General features: G+C 44.5%; 1 protein-coding gene across 3 annotated transcripts in view; it reads right to left on the reverse strand.

The window, feature by feature from the left end:
• Window positions 1–16736, reverse strand: part of idua (alpha-L-iduronidase) — a 231361-nt gene that overhangs the window by 73211 nt on the left and 141414 nt on the right. For all 3 annotated transcript variants that reach the window (XM_078211751.1, XM_078211758.1, XM_078211767.1), the window contains exon 7: window positions 4021–4200. In XM_078211751.1, the coding sequence (XP_078067877.1) occupies window positions 4021–4200 (180 nt within the window). The remainder of the gene's footprint in view (window positions 1–4020; window positions 4201–16736) is intronic.

The raw sequence follows: 16736 nt of genomic DNA on the forward strand, positions 1-16736 counted from the left end.
TTGAGCTGATGGGTTACCATTTGTCATTGCTGAAAGGCTTCTTATTGACATACCACCCTTAGGAGCCAACGTACTACTCCTGCAAAAATCATTGGTGGTTCAAGTCTCAATCCAGGACATGAGAATAAATATCAAGCTGACATTCTGGTGCATTACTGAAGGTTTTCTATACCTTCAGTGATGCTATCTTTTGGAAGAGACATTAAACGGAGGGCAAACCTACCTGCTTGGGTGGATGTACAAGATCCCATGGCATTATTTGGAAGAAGAGTAGGGGAGCTATCTCTGATGTCCTGGCCAATTTTTATCCCTCAATCAACATCACATTATTGTCTGTGGAAGTTTGCTGTTCACAGATTTGGCAGCTGCGTTCCAGGATTACAACAGTGAGTACACTTCAAAAGTACTTCATTGGCTATAAAGCACTTTGAAACATTTGGTGGTCATAAAAACACTATGGCTATAATTCTCCTGAATTGGGGTTAAGTGCCATGCCAGTGGGGAACCTAGAGGGCTTCCCACTGGCGTTATCAGGTGGGATTCTGACCTGTCAGAAGCTGCAGGTGAGAACAGACCCCTTTGAAGTCTTCCAGAGAGAGAAGTCAATTTCACCTGGGGGGAGTGGGTTCCAGTCTGCACTATTGTGCACTCTGCCCAATGCACCTTTGATTTGAAGTTGCTGAGGCTTCCCAGGAATCTGAAATTATTCAAACCCTCTCCATTGCACTTGAAGCCTTTGATCTGTAACATAGTCATCTGCAATGCCTCATAAAAACTTAAATAAATTTCTATCATCCTCCAGCCACGTGTTTATTTTCCTTCAAGGTTGAATGCACCGCAAGTACCCCATTAATATTAACGGCAATGTTGACAGAGTCTAAACTGATTGACAGTCTGTGGTTTAACTTTCTCTTTTGCAAACCACTTTGAAGAGGAAGTTAAACCACAGACTGTCAATGATTTAAAATGCTGCCCAGTGACCAGGGGACATGGAGATTAAAGTGACCTGTCCATTTCAGAATTTGCACAGCTGACAGGCAGGAATGCAGATATAGATCACAAGGCTGCCTGAAATCACCACACCAGGGTTGATCTTCAGGTCTGCCAGAGCTAGAAAAGGCAGTCCAGCCACAACACCCCTATCCAGGCAGAGAGTGGCAAGGTCAACCTCTTGCCTCCAGCCCGAGCCCACTCAACCCCCAGGACCCTTGAAGCTCGGTTTAATCCTGCCTTGGTTTGTGTGTGTGTGTGTGTGTGTGTGTGTTGGGGGGGGGGGGGTAAGGTCACCAGTAGTCAATTTTTTTGGCTTAACCATTTAAACTAATTGAGGGGCAAATTAAAAGGGGCAGCTCCCAAAAAGGACGGAACCGCCCGAAACAAAAGACAAAGTGGGAAAGGAAACTTAAAACATCAAGCTAAAATGTGATTAAAGGGGTCGATAATACACCTCAGCCCCTGCGGTGCCCAGCGGGCACAGATGGCTTCCACAGTGCCCTCGGACACCACATGCTCCCTCTCCAGGGACACATGGCTGCGAATGTAGCCGCGATAGAGGGGCAGACAGTCAGGTCAGAAGACCCTCTCGGTCGCCCGCTGGCTGGACCTGTTAATGGCAAGTTTTGTCAGGCCGGGATCAGGTTCACGTGGAAGTCCTCTGTCTTCCCGCCCTCTCCGCACTAGGTGTCTGTAGATCAGGAGTGTGGGACTGAATTGCAACCAAAACATTAATAAAAGGTGTTTGAGAAAACTAAAAAGTTTGTGCAGTCTAAAACATGGTTCACGAACTCCGCAAGATTGCAAAAAGGGCATGTCTCTTGGGAGCCCGTAAACCGGTGCAATCTACGATTGTGCGATACTGCTGCATGCACCAGCCTCCCCCCCCAGGTCCCCAAGATAGGTCAGCATTAGTCAGGGTTTAGTTTTTTGTAAATGTTAAGGGCATATTTAAATGTTATTTGCACCTCACAGCTGTGACGAATCTGTCTCTGATTCCACCCCCACAGAGTTGAGTGTACCCCAATCCCATGCATCGAGGCGCAGAGTGCTGTGTTGCATGATACCAGCCCCTTGGCCAAAAGTTCTAGACAGCCTGCACTACTTTCCCCACCATCCACCGGACCCTTAGTCAAACACCACCCCCCCCCCCCCCCCCCCCTGCTACATGAGCTCAGGTCGCAGTGTGCATTTGGAGAACAGGTAGGAGTCAAGCTTGAGTGGCAACATGGGCAGGATCCCAGTGTGCCTTACAAGTTGTCATCATCCTCCAGCCTTCCAAAGACTCGCTACCACGGCCAGCCCAGGCCCATTAACCTGTTACAATGTTTCTCAAAGGGGGCAATGGGCTGAGAGGGGGTGGGGAAGGGGAAGGGTCATGTGGGTTGAGGGGCCAGCTTTGGGTTGTAGGGGAGGGGGGGTGGCTCCTGGATGTGGTGGAAGGGTGTTGGGAGCAGCCTTCACATTGCATGGCACCAACTAGGTGAAGCCTTCCCACCTCATGGGCATCACCGGTAGCCCCCTGCCCTCCTTCCTGAGGGCCTGCCACTGGCTGCTTCTGGAGGGGCTTAGCTACTCCCTCCATCGCCTGAGCTGCCGCCTCCTCCTCATTTGCCACCATGATGGCCAGCTGTAGACCAATTAGACCGAAATCCATTCGGCATGGTGGGGGTTAGAGAGAGAGAGAGAGAGAGAGATTGATAGATAGATACATGCCATTGCTTGCAACTTCCCCAGAACCATCAATCCCCGACCCCCCAATCCTTCAGTGGGGCCAGTACTCCCACTTGTGGATGCCGGCAACACAACAGAACACAATCTGTGGTGCCATGCGTCACCTGATTAGGTTGCCTGCCATTGGCATAGTAAACATGGCATGTAGGGACAGCATACAGGTTGGTGTGCGGGTGTGGCCATTGTGCTCCCTTGAGCCATTGCCATGAGTGCAACTACAGCATTCCCTTCCAGGCATGTGTTGCGGGTCACGGACATGGAGCAGGGACAGACTCCTAATTATCACGAGATAGGTTCCCATTCACTGCAGAGTCCATGCAGTACGAGTGTCTGTGTTAACATAAGCAACCCTGCTAGGACTACCGGCTGCCTGAATTGATGAGCCCACAAGCTGGATTGATGTGCCCCCCCCCCAGTCCCCTCCCTATAACCCCAGCACTCAGTACAGTCGCTCACCAAACCCCACAGCCAAAACAATGTAACATCACAGTGACTGCAGACAGCAATCTGACCAGCACTCAGTAAAGGACACCACCCCACCCCACAGAGACTACATGGAACATCCCTGGGCCTGGAGACAGCAATTCCAGCTTTCCAGGAACTTCTCCACACCAAGCAGAAAATTTCCAGGCCCAGCCTCCAACCTCCCCTGTACTCCAGGAGCTGCTGCCACGCCAGATCCCAAAATTATAGAGCAGTTGTAAACCCCGCCAGCATGACGTCACACTGGAAGGGGGGGGGGTATACTGATTGTCGGCGTGAATCCGTCAACACGAAAAAATGTAGGCTAGGAGATGCACAGAGGCTTGACTGCTCAGTGCAAATCCCGCGAATCAGCGCCGCTGATGTCTCCTGGCTACAAAAGCAGCGCAGCAGGATGGGAGAATCACCCCCACTATATACAATTAATCTGATGTTCAGTAATTTCTGGTTGGAACTGGACTTGAATAAATCTGCTTGAAAACGGCACACTCTTTTCAGGAATGCACTTCAGTCAAAGAGGAACTGAATCGTTAACATGTACAATTGAATAAATATCACATCCTGTAGCGGTCTCTCATATTGTTCTATCATTACATCAGTAAATTGCTGAGGGACAGAACTCATCATTCTTACATAGTTTGTGATGAGAAGGATTATGGAAACCAGATCAAATCTGTTGTGATATGTACAGTATTAGCTTGTGAACCACCAAACTATTTAGAAATAAATTTTTGAAGTAGAATGACTATGCCCATAGAAACCAGTAAATGAGTTATGGAAGCAAGCTGGAAAACAGATTTTTCTACTTACCTTAACAACCATAGCAGCGTAGGTTACTTCTGCTCTCCAAATCTTGGGAATTGACCAGCCTACCAATGGATCAGCCTCATCATTGTAAATGGGTATTGACTGGAATTTAGGAAAACGTTTCTGGATCTGTTGCATGGTAACCAATTCTTGTTCTAGGATGTGGAAAGAACTGCCTGCACCCTGTCAAAATAGCAAAACAATTTAAAATAGGATTCTGAAAAGAACTTTACATTAAGTTCAAGTTTATTTATTATTGTCACAAGTAGGCTTCTATTAACACTGCAATGAAGATACTGTGAAAATCCCCTGGTAGCCACATTCCGGCACCTGTTCGGGTACACTGAGTGAGAATTTAGCATGGTTGAATGCACCTAACCAGCACGTCTTTTGGACTGCGGGAGGAAACCCACGCAGCCACAGGGAGAATGTGCAGACTCCGCACAATGACCAAAGCTGGGAATCAAACCCGGGTCCCTGGCACTGTGAGGCAGTAGTGTTAATCACTGTGCCACCATGCCACCCATAATGTTATATCTGCTAGATTATCTTTGTCTGAAAAAATTAAGCAGTTTCTGTCAAGGTTAGATACATTACAAATACTAAGGTTGTTCTCAAACACTTAATACATACAAGGGCGGCATGGTGGCACAGTGGTTAGCACTGCTACCTCACAGCGCCAGGAATCTGGGTTCAATTCCTACCTCAGGTCACTGTCTGTGTGGAGTTTGTACATTCTCTCCATGTCTGCGTGGGTTTCCTCCCATAGTCCAAAGATGTGCAGGTTCACCATGGTAGGCTTCTGCAGAAAATGCAGATGTATGGGATTGGGGGTGATCTAGGAAATTGGATCAGGAATTGGCTAGCGGATAGGAAACAGAGGGTGGTGGTTGATAGTAAATATTCATCATGGAGTGCGGTTACAAGTGGTGTACCTCAGGGATCTGTTTTGGGGCCACTGCTGTTTGTAATATTTATTAATGATCTGGATGAGGGTATAGTTGGGTGGATTAGCAAATTTGCTGATGACACCAAAGTCGGTGGTGTGGTAGACAGTGAGGAAGGGTGTCGTAGTTTGCAGGAAGACTTAGACAGGTTGCAAAGTTGGGCCGAGAGGTGGCGGATGGAGTTTAATGCGGAGAAGTGTGAGGTAATTCACTTTGGTAGGAATAACAGATGTGTTGAGTATAGGGCTAACGGGAGGACTTTGAATAGTGTGGAGGAGCAGAGGGATCTAGGTGTATGTGTGCATAGATCCCTGAAAGTTGGGAATCAAGTAGATAAGGTTGTTAAGAAGGCATATGGTGTCTTGGCGTTTATTGGTAGGGGGATTGAATTTAGGAGTCGTAGCGTTATGTTGCAACTGTACACAACTCTGGTGCGGCCGCACTTGGAGTACTGTGTGCAGTTCTGGTCCCCACATTACAGGAAGGATGTGGAGGCTTTGGAGAGGGTGCAGAGGAGGTTTACCAGGATGTTGCCTGGTATGGAGGGGAGATCCTATGAGGAGAGGCTGAGGGATTTGGGATTGTTTTCGCTGGAAAGGCGGCGGCTAAGAGGGGATCTTATTGAAACATATAAGATGATTAGAGGTTTAGATAGGGTGGATAGTGATAGCCTTTTTCCTCTGATGGAAAAATCCAGCACGAGGGGGCATGGCTTTAAATTGAGGGGGGGTAGTTATAGAACCGATGTCAGGGGTAGGTTCTTTACCCAGAGGGTGGTGAGGGATTGGAATGCCCTGCCAGCATCAGTAGTAAATGCGCCTAGTTTGGGGGCGTTTAAGAGATCCGTAGATAGGTTCATGGACGAAAAGAAATTGGTTTAGGTTGGAGGGTCACAGTTTTTTTTTTTTTAACTGGTCGGTGCAACATCGTGGGCCGAAGGGCCTGTTCTGCGCTGTAATGTTCTATGTTCTATGTTCTATGTTCTATGTTAGGTGGATTGGCCATGCTAAATTGACCCTAGTGTCAGGGGATTAACAAGATAAATATGTGAGGTTACGTGAATAGGGCTTGTGTGGGATTGTGGTCGGTGCTGACTCAATGGGCCGAATGGCCTCTTCTGCACTGTAGGAATTCAATGATATGCATTTGTGACTAAAAGTTTCAACGGACTTTCATCTGCACTATTATCTGAGCTTGATATAGCACATTCTAAACATAGTGCTGCATAAATAGCAAGGCAGTTAATGAAAGTACCTTAATTAAACCTGCCTTCTAAAACAGTTAAAAATCATAAAACACTACTTGTGACATAACTGAACTTAAGTATCTTTCCCCCAATTTTGGCATTAAACTCAAGAACTAAGGCTGTTTCCAGCAAAATTAAAACGAGTTTGATATTTTTAAAATTGCAGTAAAGGTTTTATGATGGCAGATGAAAAAAACAATTACTTGAAATCAGACCATGTATTCTGAGCTTCAAAATGATGTACATTCTAAGTTCTACAAACTGTATTCAGTCCAAGCTTTATTTCCCCCAAATGACATGCCATTAGTATCAGACCTCTTTGCATTGCATTACAGTTGTACATTATTCTGAATGAACCATGGGAATCAAATGCAATTACAACACCTATGATGTTATTGCGATTAATTATTCTCCTTGTATGCCATGGGAGAAAAAGTTGAGTTGGCTCATTTACTGGCATGTGCTGACATGCTAATTTTCCGATTTTCCTGCACTCAGACAGCTCGAATCCAGCTTCAGACCCAGAAAAATATCACTATCTTTCTTTTATATCTCAATCTTACCATGATGTCGATTGGCCTCCTTCTGCACTGCAGCGATTCTATGATGATCTGTACTTTGAACATATGTACCTTGGTTCTGTTCGTATTTTGTTCGGAACACTGAATTTTACAACATAGTTATGTTTTAAAAAGTCTCCTTTAACTTAAGGTGAAACAGAATGCTCTGAAAAGGGAAAGGGTAAGGTCATACTAAACATCTCTGCTCAGAACGCCCCATGTGATTTGGTTACCAGAGGGAAGAAATTGAAAGAGAAACCCACTATCGAGTGCCAGTTTTTAACACCTTGACACAGTTTACAGAAAAGGGAGAGCCACAGTGGCAGACAGACAGAGAGAGAGAGAGAAAGGACAGAATCTTATGAGAATTTGGCAGTGTCAGTTCTGGACAGAAACTCCCCAATCATCATCGGCATTCCATCGCTCGGTGTCTGCTCCCCTCCGCCGCAAATAGATGAGTCCCAGCACATGAGGCTCCCCCTTGGGCCTACCCCAGCACAGGTTGGCGATGCCAGTGGCTGACTTTAGCAGAAGAGACTATTGCTGAAGATTTAGCTAGTGTTGTTAATTTTGTTTATCATTACATTTTAACCTGCATTTTATCAGGGAAGAGAGCAAAAAGCGCTCCAATCAACGTTGAAAACTATTTGCATTTGTGCTCTAATCGCTGTCCCCTATAGGAAACTATCCATTTTGTTGGAGACACCACTTCTAGTGACAGGGACAGGTAGAAAAGGGGAAAGAGAAGGAGCAACCAAACAGAGATATGTGCACCAATAAGGTCCAGTAAGATCGGAAACCTGCTGCTGAACAAGGGGTTGCAGAGTCGAGACAGCAATATTAGACTTGATGAAAAAGCAGCCTGCCAACTCTCACCCACCTTCCCCAGCCAGCCGCATTATGATGTGGGCAGCAAAATGTTCGGGTCAAATGATTTGTTAACAAGCTCAATTTCCCATTAATGAGTTTCTTTCAAATGGCAGGAGGGCTGCCAATTTCAGCCCCCACCCAACTATAATATTATGGGAAACCAGCAAGTTGACGTAAGGTTTGCAATTTGTAAATACTTTAAAATACACCGAGCAAAAAAAAAAGTACTTTCATGTTGACGAATAAATGCAACTGAAGAATATCTTATGGCTCCTATTGCAATTCAATTCACTTCTGGCAGATATGTAGCTATATGTAAGATTAAATCTGAAATTTCCTGCAGGCTCACTTCTCCTTGCCATGCTAGGTTGAATCTTCCAATGTTCTTTGAGAATTCTTCCACTTAGCCCGAGTATTCCAGAACAAACTTTCACCAGCAAGGCCCACAGCAGCGACTCCCTATTCCACAAATCTCCAAAAGTCTTGTGTGTCTGTCCTCTAACAGAGACCTGTCCTCTCACCAGCATCCAGAAAACACAAGGGGTGTGATCTTTCCAGCCGGCACCGGGTGCGAACCGGTCTTGCACTGAAAGCCATCTTCCTGGCTGTGTTTATCATGTGCAATCGGTTTCATGCTCAAAAAGGGCCCAATGCCAATTCAAATATTAATGTCATCATTAATGTATCCACACGGCGGTTTTTGACCTCTCAGACGCTTCCCCCTCGTCAGCGAGATGTCTTGCCAACGAGAAACAATCATGTCCCCACCAATGGGGACCAGACATGATGGCCATGATCGGAGACAATTGAAGCCCCCGGGTGGTAGGCGGCAGGGTTGGAAGTGCCCAGGGGACAGTGCCAGGTTCATGGTGCCAACAGAGCACCCTGGCACTGCCCACCAGCACCATAACTGTGCCAGGTGCAGTGTCAAAGGAGTGGGGCCTGAATGGGGGCGGAGCTATGATGGGGGAGGGGGGGAAAGGCAAGGGGGGAGCTCTGTATCGGGGGGGGGGGGAGGAGAGTGATCAGTAGGGGGGAACTATGGAGATGGGGGTGGGATGTGATTGGCGGAAGGGGCAGGTGAGGGACCAGCACACGGAGCAAATCGGTGGGGATCCGTACTTTCCTCCTCTTCATGTTAGCAGCTGTTTTCATCTCTCTTTTCCTCTCTCCAAAAGGTTTGTGTGTGTGCACACTGTCACTTGATTTTCAAAAGTTTTCAGTTTAGGTTCCTTTGCCCATGACAACCTTTCTCTGGGCAGTGGTTTAGTATGAACACCAACCCCACCATCCAGAATATTTTGTTTCAACTTAGGTCGACGTTGACATTTTAAAACATAACCGTCTTACAAAGTCCAACAACATGATGATTTCTGTGGTTACTTATAACTTTTGAGAATCGGATGGTGGACTGGCTATTGTAGACTTCTGTCTTATAAAAGACAATGACAGAAGTTTTGCAGAGTGAAAACTTTGTAACGATATTAGAAGAGGTATGAGAGAACAATCAGGTGTGAAGTTATTTGGTGAGTCAGCCATTAATTTTGAAAGATCTGCTGTTTGTTGTGCTCTCTTTGCTTTGACGGTTAGTCATATTAATTATATTTCTGCTGAAATATTTGATTATTTCACTGTATGCTACTACATGTGACAAAGTATTGTTTCTTGCTATACAGACAAAGCATACCGTTCATAGAGAAGGAAACGAGAAAGTGGAGAATATAGTGTTACAGTCATAGCTAGGGTGTAGAGAAAGATCAACTTAATGCAAGGCAAGTCCATTCAAAAGTCTGACAGCAGCAGGGAAGAAGTTAGAACATAAAACAGTACAGCACAGTACAGGCCCTCGATGTTGTGCTGAGCTTTGTCCGAAACCAAGTTGTTCTGGAGTCGGTTGGTACGTGACCTCAGACTTTTGTATCTTTTTCCCGATGGAAGGTGGAGGAAGAGAGATTGTCCGGGGTGCGTGGGGTTCTTAATTATGCTAGCTGCTTTGCCGAGACAGGGGGAAGCGTAGACAGTCAATGGATGGGAGGCTGGTTTGCGTGATAGATTGGGCTACATTCACAACCTTTTGTAGTTCCTTGCGGTCTTGGGCAGAGCAGGAGCCATACCAAGCTGTGATACAACCAGAAAGAATGCTTTCTATGGTGCATCTGTAAAGGTTGGTGAGAGTCGTAGTTGACGTACCAAATTTCCTTAGACTTCTGAGAGAGGCGTTGGTGGGCTTTCTTAACTGTGTCGGCAGGTTGTTGGTGATCTGGACATCTAAAAACTTGAAGCTCTCTACCCTTTCTACTTCCCCTTTGATGTAGACAGGGGTATGTTCTCCTTTACGCTTCCTGAAGTCGATGACAATCTCCTTCGTTTTGTTGACATTGAGGGAGAAATGATTGTTGCCGCAACAGTTCACCAGATTCTCTATCTCATTCCTGTACTCTGTCTCGTCATTGTTTGAGATCCGACCCATTACGGTGGTGTCGTCAGCAAACTTGAAAATCGAATTGGAGGGGAATTTGGCCACACAGTCATAGGTGTATAAGGAGTATAGTAGGGGGCTGAGAACACAGCCTTGTGGGGCACCGATGTTGAGGAGGAATTGTTGTTGCCTATCCCTACTGATTGTGGTCTGTGAGTTAGGAAGTTCAGGATCCAGTCGCAGAGGAAGGTGCTGAGGCCCAGGCCATGGAGTTTGGAGATGAGTTTCGTAGGAATAATGGTGTTGAAGGCTGAGTTGTAGTTAATAAATAGGAGTCTGACATAGGTGTCTTTGTTATCTACGTGTTCGAGGGTTGAGTGCACGGCCAGGGAGATGGCGTCTGCTGTGGACCTGTTGCAGCGGTAGGCAAGCTGTTATGGATCCAGGTAGTCCGAGAGGCTGGAATTGATTCGTGCCATGACTAATCTTTCGAAGCACTTCATAATGATGCATGAAAGAGCCACCGGCCGACAGTCATTGAGGCACGCTGATCGGTATTTCTTAGGTACCGGGATGATGGTGGTCTTCTTGAAGCAGATAGGGACCTCAGATTGTTGTAAAGAGAGGTTGAAGATGTCTGCAAACAGCAGCTGATCCGTGCAGGATCTAAGTGCTCATCTGGGTATCCCATCTAGGTCAATCGCTTTCCGTGGGTTGACCTTTGAGAAAGCTGCTCTGACATCTGCAAAGGTGACCCCAGATACAGGTTCATTCAGGGCTTCCTGGGTGGAGGACATGCTCTCGCTGACCTCTTGCTCAAAACGGGTGTAGAATGCATTGAGCTCATCAGGGAGGGGTGCATTGGAGCCGGTGATTTTACATATTTTACAAATATAGGATCAAAGTAGCTTGAGTATGTGAGTTGGATCATTTAAATTTTGCTTGCAAATAATACACCCATAGATGATCATAGTAAATCTATTTGGTTATGGGAAGCCTGTTTAATATGAGATAACAGGATCTTTAAATATTAACAACTGGTTAAAATAAAACTAATCTAGTTAGATTTATTGACCAAGTTAAATGTTAAAATGCAAAGTAATCGTTTCAGTCCATTAATTCAAGCTTCGTCCAAAACTGGCCCAGTAAAGAAACAAGCATTTTTAAACAAAAATCCATTACAAAAGGTATGTCTAACATTCATTGCAATTATGACATTTGATTGATGAACTCAAAACAGCGGTCATAAATTCTTAATAATATTCAGATACACAATGCTGACAGCCAACCAATATGCTTTTAAATTGAAATAAATGCTCCTATAGTAGTGTGATCATCTAGGAAAATTATTTAGTCCAACTCCTGAGGCAGCTCTTCAACTGTGCACCTCTATCCTTGACCATCCACGGCTATGTTTTGCCTTTTCTCCCCAAACTCCATGCTTCCAGTGTTTAAATTTATGTGGCTTGAATAGTGGATGTATTTCATTCAAAACTACAAATTAATTGCCAGTTTATACCGCCTGACGACGAGTTTAAAATCCCAAGGAGTTGGGGGTAGATTAGTGGCTTTGATTGAGGATTGTCTGACTGATAGAAAGTGTTGGGGTTAATTGGTCCTTCTCCAGTTGGCGATTGTAACTAGTGGGGTCCTGCAGGGTTCAGTTCTCGGGCCACAACTATTTAACATTTATATCACTGATCTACAAGCAGGGACAGAGTGTAACATGACAAAATTTGCTGGAAGACAAAAGGAATCTTGACATTTATTGCAAAGGGTCTAGAGTATAAAAGTAGAGAAGTGTTGTTACAATTGTATAAGGCATTGGTGAGACCACATTTGGCATATTGTGTTCAGTTTTGGTCACCTTCTTTGAGGATGGGTGTTGTGGCACTGGAGGTGGTTCAGAAGAGGTTCACTAGATTGATTCTGAAGGAGCTGTCGTATGAAGAGCAGTTGAGCTTGTACTCAACTGCTGGAGTACAGAAGAATGAGGGGAAATTTGATTGAGTATTTTATATACCTCAACAGGATTGATAAAGTAAATGTTAACCAAATGTTTCCCCTTCTGGAACCGTGTAGGACAAGAGGTCATAGTTGTAGAGTAAGTGGGAGGAGGTTCAAGACAGAGAAGCTATTTCTCACAGCGGGTTGTGAATCTATGGAATTCACTGCCGCAGAATGCAGTGGATTCAGAATCAATCAATGGATTCAAGGAAGAGATAAATACTTGATCAAGAACGGGATAAAGGGCTATGGGGAAAAGGCAAGGAAGCGGAGTTAGGGTGAGATGGAGATCAGCCATGATCATTTAAAATGGCGGAAGGCTTGAAGGGCTGAATTGCCTACTTTCGCTCCTAATTCCTATGTTTCTATGACCTTTTGACTGAATTACTGGAATTTTCAGCTTCAGGTACAATCTGCTTCTAGTCAGACTTTCACAGAACTGGACTGCAGTATATTTCTGATTCGGCGTTTTATGATGACCTCCAAATTCAAAATCACCTTTCTGCCCTGCAGCTAATTCTGTACACATCCTGGATCTTCATTCAAAAATACCTTCAGGAGTGCATCCTCCTATTTTTTACTGTAAAATTGCTTGTGCATTTTATTCACTCGCCATAACTGTCTTCAAACTTGGACAACAATTTATCAATGCTCCATGCCAACTCCACCCAAGCTACATCAACTTTAATCCATCATGGATGATCTGAACTCCTCTGTCTCCTATCTATTCCCTATTTACTGCCAGGTTTTTATGTATCCTAATAATTGTTCCAGAGCCACGCCTTTCTCAACAGTAAATACTGATGAGAAATATTCATTTAGGATCTCACCCATCTCTTGTGGATCCCCACATAGAGGCCCTACTCTCTGCTTAGTTACTCTTTGGCCCTTTATGTATTTGTAGAAGCTCTTTGCATTCTCCTTTGCCTTATCTGCCAAAGCAATCTTGTGTCCCCTTTTTGCCCTCCTGATTTCTCTCTCAACTCTACTTCTACAGCCTCTGTACGCTTCATGGAATCCACTTGGTCCCTGCTGCCTATGCATGTCTAATGTCTCCATCTTCTTCTTGACCAGGGTCTCAATATCCTCTGAGTCATCCAGGGTTCCCTACTTTTACCAGCCTTGTCCTTCACTCTCAGAGGAATGTGCTTACCCTGAACCCTGGTAAACACACTTTTGAAAGCCTCCCACTTACCAGCCATCCCTTTGTCTGCCAACAGGCTCCTCCAATCAACTTTTGAAAGTTCCTGTCTAATACCATCAAAATTGGCCGTGCCCCAATTTAGAATTTTAACCTTTAGGCCAGACTTATCATTCTCCATAGCTATCCTAAGGTTTTGCCCCCTCTCTAGTCGGGCCATCCACATACTGAATGAGAAATTCCTTCTGAATACTCTCAACAAATTTCTCTCCATCCAAGCCCCTAATACTATGGCTGTCCCAGTCAATGTTGGGAAAGTTAATGTCCCCTACTATTACCATCCTATTTTTCTTGGAGCTCTCTATAATCTCCTTACATGTTTGCTCTTCAATTTCCCGCTTACTATTTGGAGGTCTATAGTACAATGCTATCAAAGAGATCTCCCCCTTCTTACTGCTCAATTCTATCCATATAGACTCAGTGGACGAACCTTCAGAAATATCCCCTCTCAGTACTGCCATGACATTCTCCCTAATCAGAAATGCAACTCCCCCTCCTCTTTTACCTCCTGTTCTTTCTTTCCTATAGCATCTGTACTCTGGAACATTGAGCTGCCAGTTCTGTCCCTCCCTTAGCCATGTTTCAATAATAGCTATAATATCCCAGTCCCATGTACCCATCCATGCTCTGAGTTCATCGGCCTTGCCTGTCAGGCCTCTTCTACTGAAATAAATGCAGTTTAATCTGGACTTCCCTTGCTCCATCTCCTCCCCATCCAACTCACTTCTCCCACTGCTGACCCTATGAACTCTGCCAACAGATCAGTTATTACCACCCTTCTATGAATCTCACCCCAGAATGTCTGTTCACTTGTGAACAAGGCCTGCGCCATCCATGAGCTTATTGTGAGTGATTGCATTGGTATCGTGGTCTTGACAGAAACTTGGTTGAGGGGTAATGACACCTTCGCATAAACAAAACTTCCCCACCATATCTCCCATCATTTCCTCGCAAAGATTATTGTGCTTATGGTGTGGCTCTTATCACAAAATCACATCTTGTCCTCTTACTCCTCAGACATTTCTCCTTCTTTCGGCTCCTCACTTTGTTCTAACACTGGCAGTTCTTACTTAAAGATCTCAATCTCCACTGCCCACCCAAGTATTATGAACATTTTCTCAGATTTCTTTACAGTTTTTCTTCTTTAGCCTCTGCACCGAGCACCTTCTCAATCTTCATCTTAACTCATCATGCTCTATTGGGAGAATCTAGTACTAGGTGTCACTGTTTAAAAATAAGGGGCTGCCCATTTAAAATGGAGGTGAAGCAAAACTTTTTTCACTCAGAGGGTCATGATCCTTGAAACTCTTTTCCTGGCAGGATGGTGCAGCAAAGTCTTTATAGCAGCGGTGGATAGATTTTTGGTCAGCAAGGGTTGTTAGGTTATCAGGGTTAAAGACGGGATGCAAATTTGAGGTTATTATCATGATCTTATTAAATGGCGGAGAGGCTTGAGGGGCTGAATGACCTGCTCCTTGTTTGTATGTTTGTATTTCCTCTGGCCCTGTTAAACTCTTTAAATCACTCTCTCCAATGTAAACGCCACAACCACATTCACAGCCACCCTTCCTGATGCTAAGGTCAAGGACATTCTGAAGGGGGAGGGTGATCAGCTAGTGGTCGTAGCACACGTTGGTACTAGTTAGTACAAACGACATAGGTAAGAAAAAGGGATGAGGTCCTAAAAGCAGAAAATAAAGAGCTAGGAAGCAAGCTAAAAAGTAGGACTTCAAAAGTCTCAGGGTTACTACCTGTGCCTCATGCTAATCAGAGTAGAAACAACAGGATACATAGGATGAATATGCGGCTGAAAAGATGGTGTGAGGGGACCGGTTCTGGGGGAAGTGGAACCTGTACAAACTGGAAGGGTTACACCTGGGAAGGATCGGGACAGATGTCCACTTGCTAGAGTGGTTGGGGAGGGTTCAAACTAATATGGCAGGGGAATGGGAAACTTTGCAAGGAATCAGAGCAGTGAGAACCAAGAACACGAGGAAAAGACAGTAAGGAAAATAAGGAAAGTGATAGGCAGAGAAATCAAGGGCCAGAGTCAGATAAAGGCCAAGTAAAAAACAGTAGGAAAGGGAAAAGAAATGTTAAAGGTGCCCACCTTAAGGTTTTGTACCCGAATGCTCGGAGCATTCGAAACAAAATGGATAAATTAAATGCACAGATAGATGTAAAGGGGTATGATATAGCTGGCATTATGGAGACGTGGCTCCAAGGTGATCAAGGATGGAAACTAAACATTGAGGGCTATTCAGTGTTTAGGAAGGACAGACAGAAAGGAAAAGGTGATGGAGTTGCATTGTTGATTAAAGATAATAGTGATACGATATCGAGGAAACGTATTACCATAAATGATTTGGAATCTGTATGAGTGGAGTTAAGAAACAACAAGGGGCAAAAAACATTGGTGGGGGTGGTATACAGACCACCAAGCTATAGTGGTAATGCTGGGAAAAGCATTAGACAGAAAATCTGAGGTGCATATGGGGAAAGGAACATCTGTGATTATGGGTGACTTTAATCTGCATACAGATTGGGAGAGTCAGAATAGTCACTGTATAATAGAGGAGTAATTTCTGGAGTGCATGGTTTTCGGGAGCAATACGTTAAGGAACCAACAAGGGAGCAGACCATCTTGGACTGAGTGTTGCGCAATGAGAAAGGATTAGTTGGCAATTTAGTTGTGAGAGAACCCTTGGGGACGAGTGACAATAATACATAGAATTCTTTGTCAAGGTGGATATTGATGTAGTTGATTCTGAGACTAGGGTCCTGAATCTGAATAAATGTAACTATGATGGTGTGAGGCATGAATTGGCCATGATGGACTGGGAAACATTATTGAAAGGAAAGACAGTAGATAGGCAATAGCAGGCATTTAAAGAACAAATAGGTGAACTCCAGAATATTGTTTGTTCCTGTTTAGCACAAGAGTGGTAAGGGAATTGAGACCAAGCTATGGCTTACAAGAGAAATTAGAGATAGGATCAGATTCGAGGAAGAAGCATACAAATTGGCTATTGCTTTTTCTTGCCGTGAGGATTGGGAGCAATTTAAAATTCAGCAAAGGAGGACCAACGGTTTGACGCAGAAGGGAAAAATAGAATATGAAAGTAAGCTAGCGGGGAACATAAAAACTGACTATAAAAGTTTCTAGAGATATGTAAAGAGAAAAAGATTGAGAAGAACAAATATAGACCCCTTACAGTCAGAAGCAAAAGAATTCATAACTGGAAATAAAGAAATGGCTGAAGAATTAAATTTGTACTTTGCTTCAGTCTTCACAAAGGAAAACATGAATAATATACCAGAAATGCTAAAACATGTTTTAGTGAGGAGCTAAAGGAAATCAGCATTAGTAGAGAAATGGTTTTGGGGAAATTAATGGGATTGAAGGTGGATAAATCTCCAGGTCCTGATCATCTTCATCCCAGAGTACTTAAGGAAGTGGCCCTGAAAA

The sequence above is a fragment of the Mustelus asterias genome, chromosome 1 (assembly GCF_964213995.1).
Source record: "Mustelus asterias chromosome 1, sMusAst1.hap1.1, whole genome shotgun sequence".
In the NCBI taxonomy this organism is placed as follows: Eukaryota; Metazoa; Chordata; class Chondrichthyes; order Carcharhiniformes; family Triakidae; genus Mustelus; species Mustelus asterias.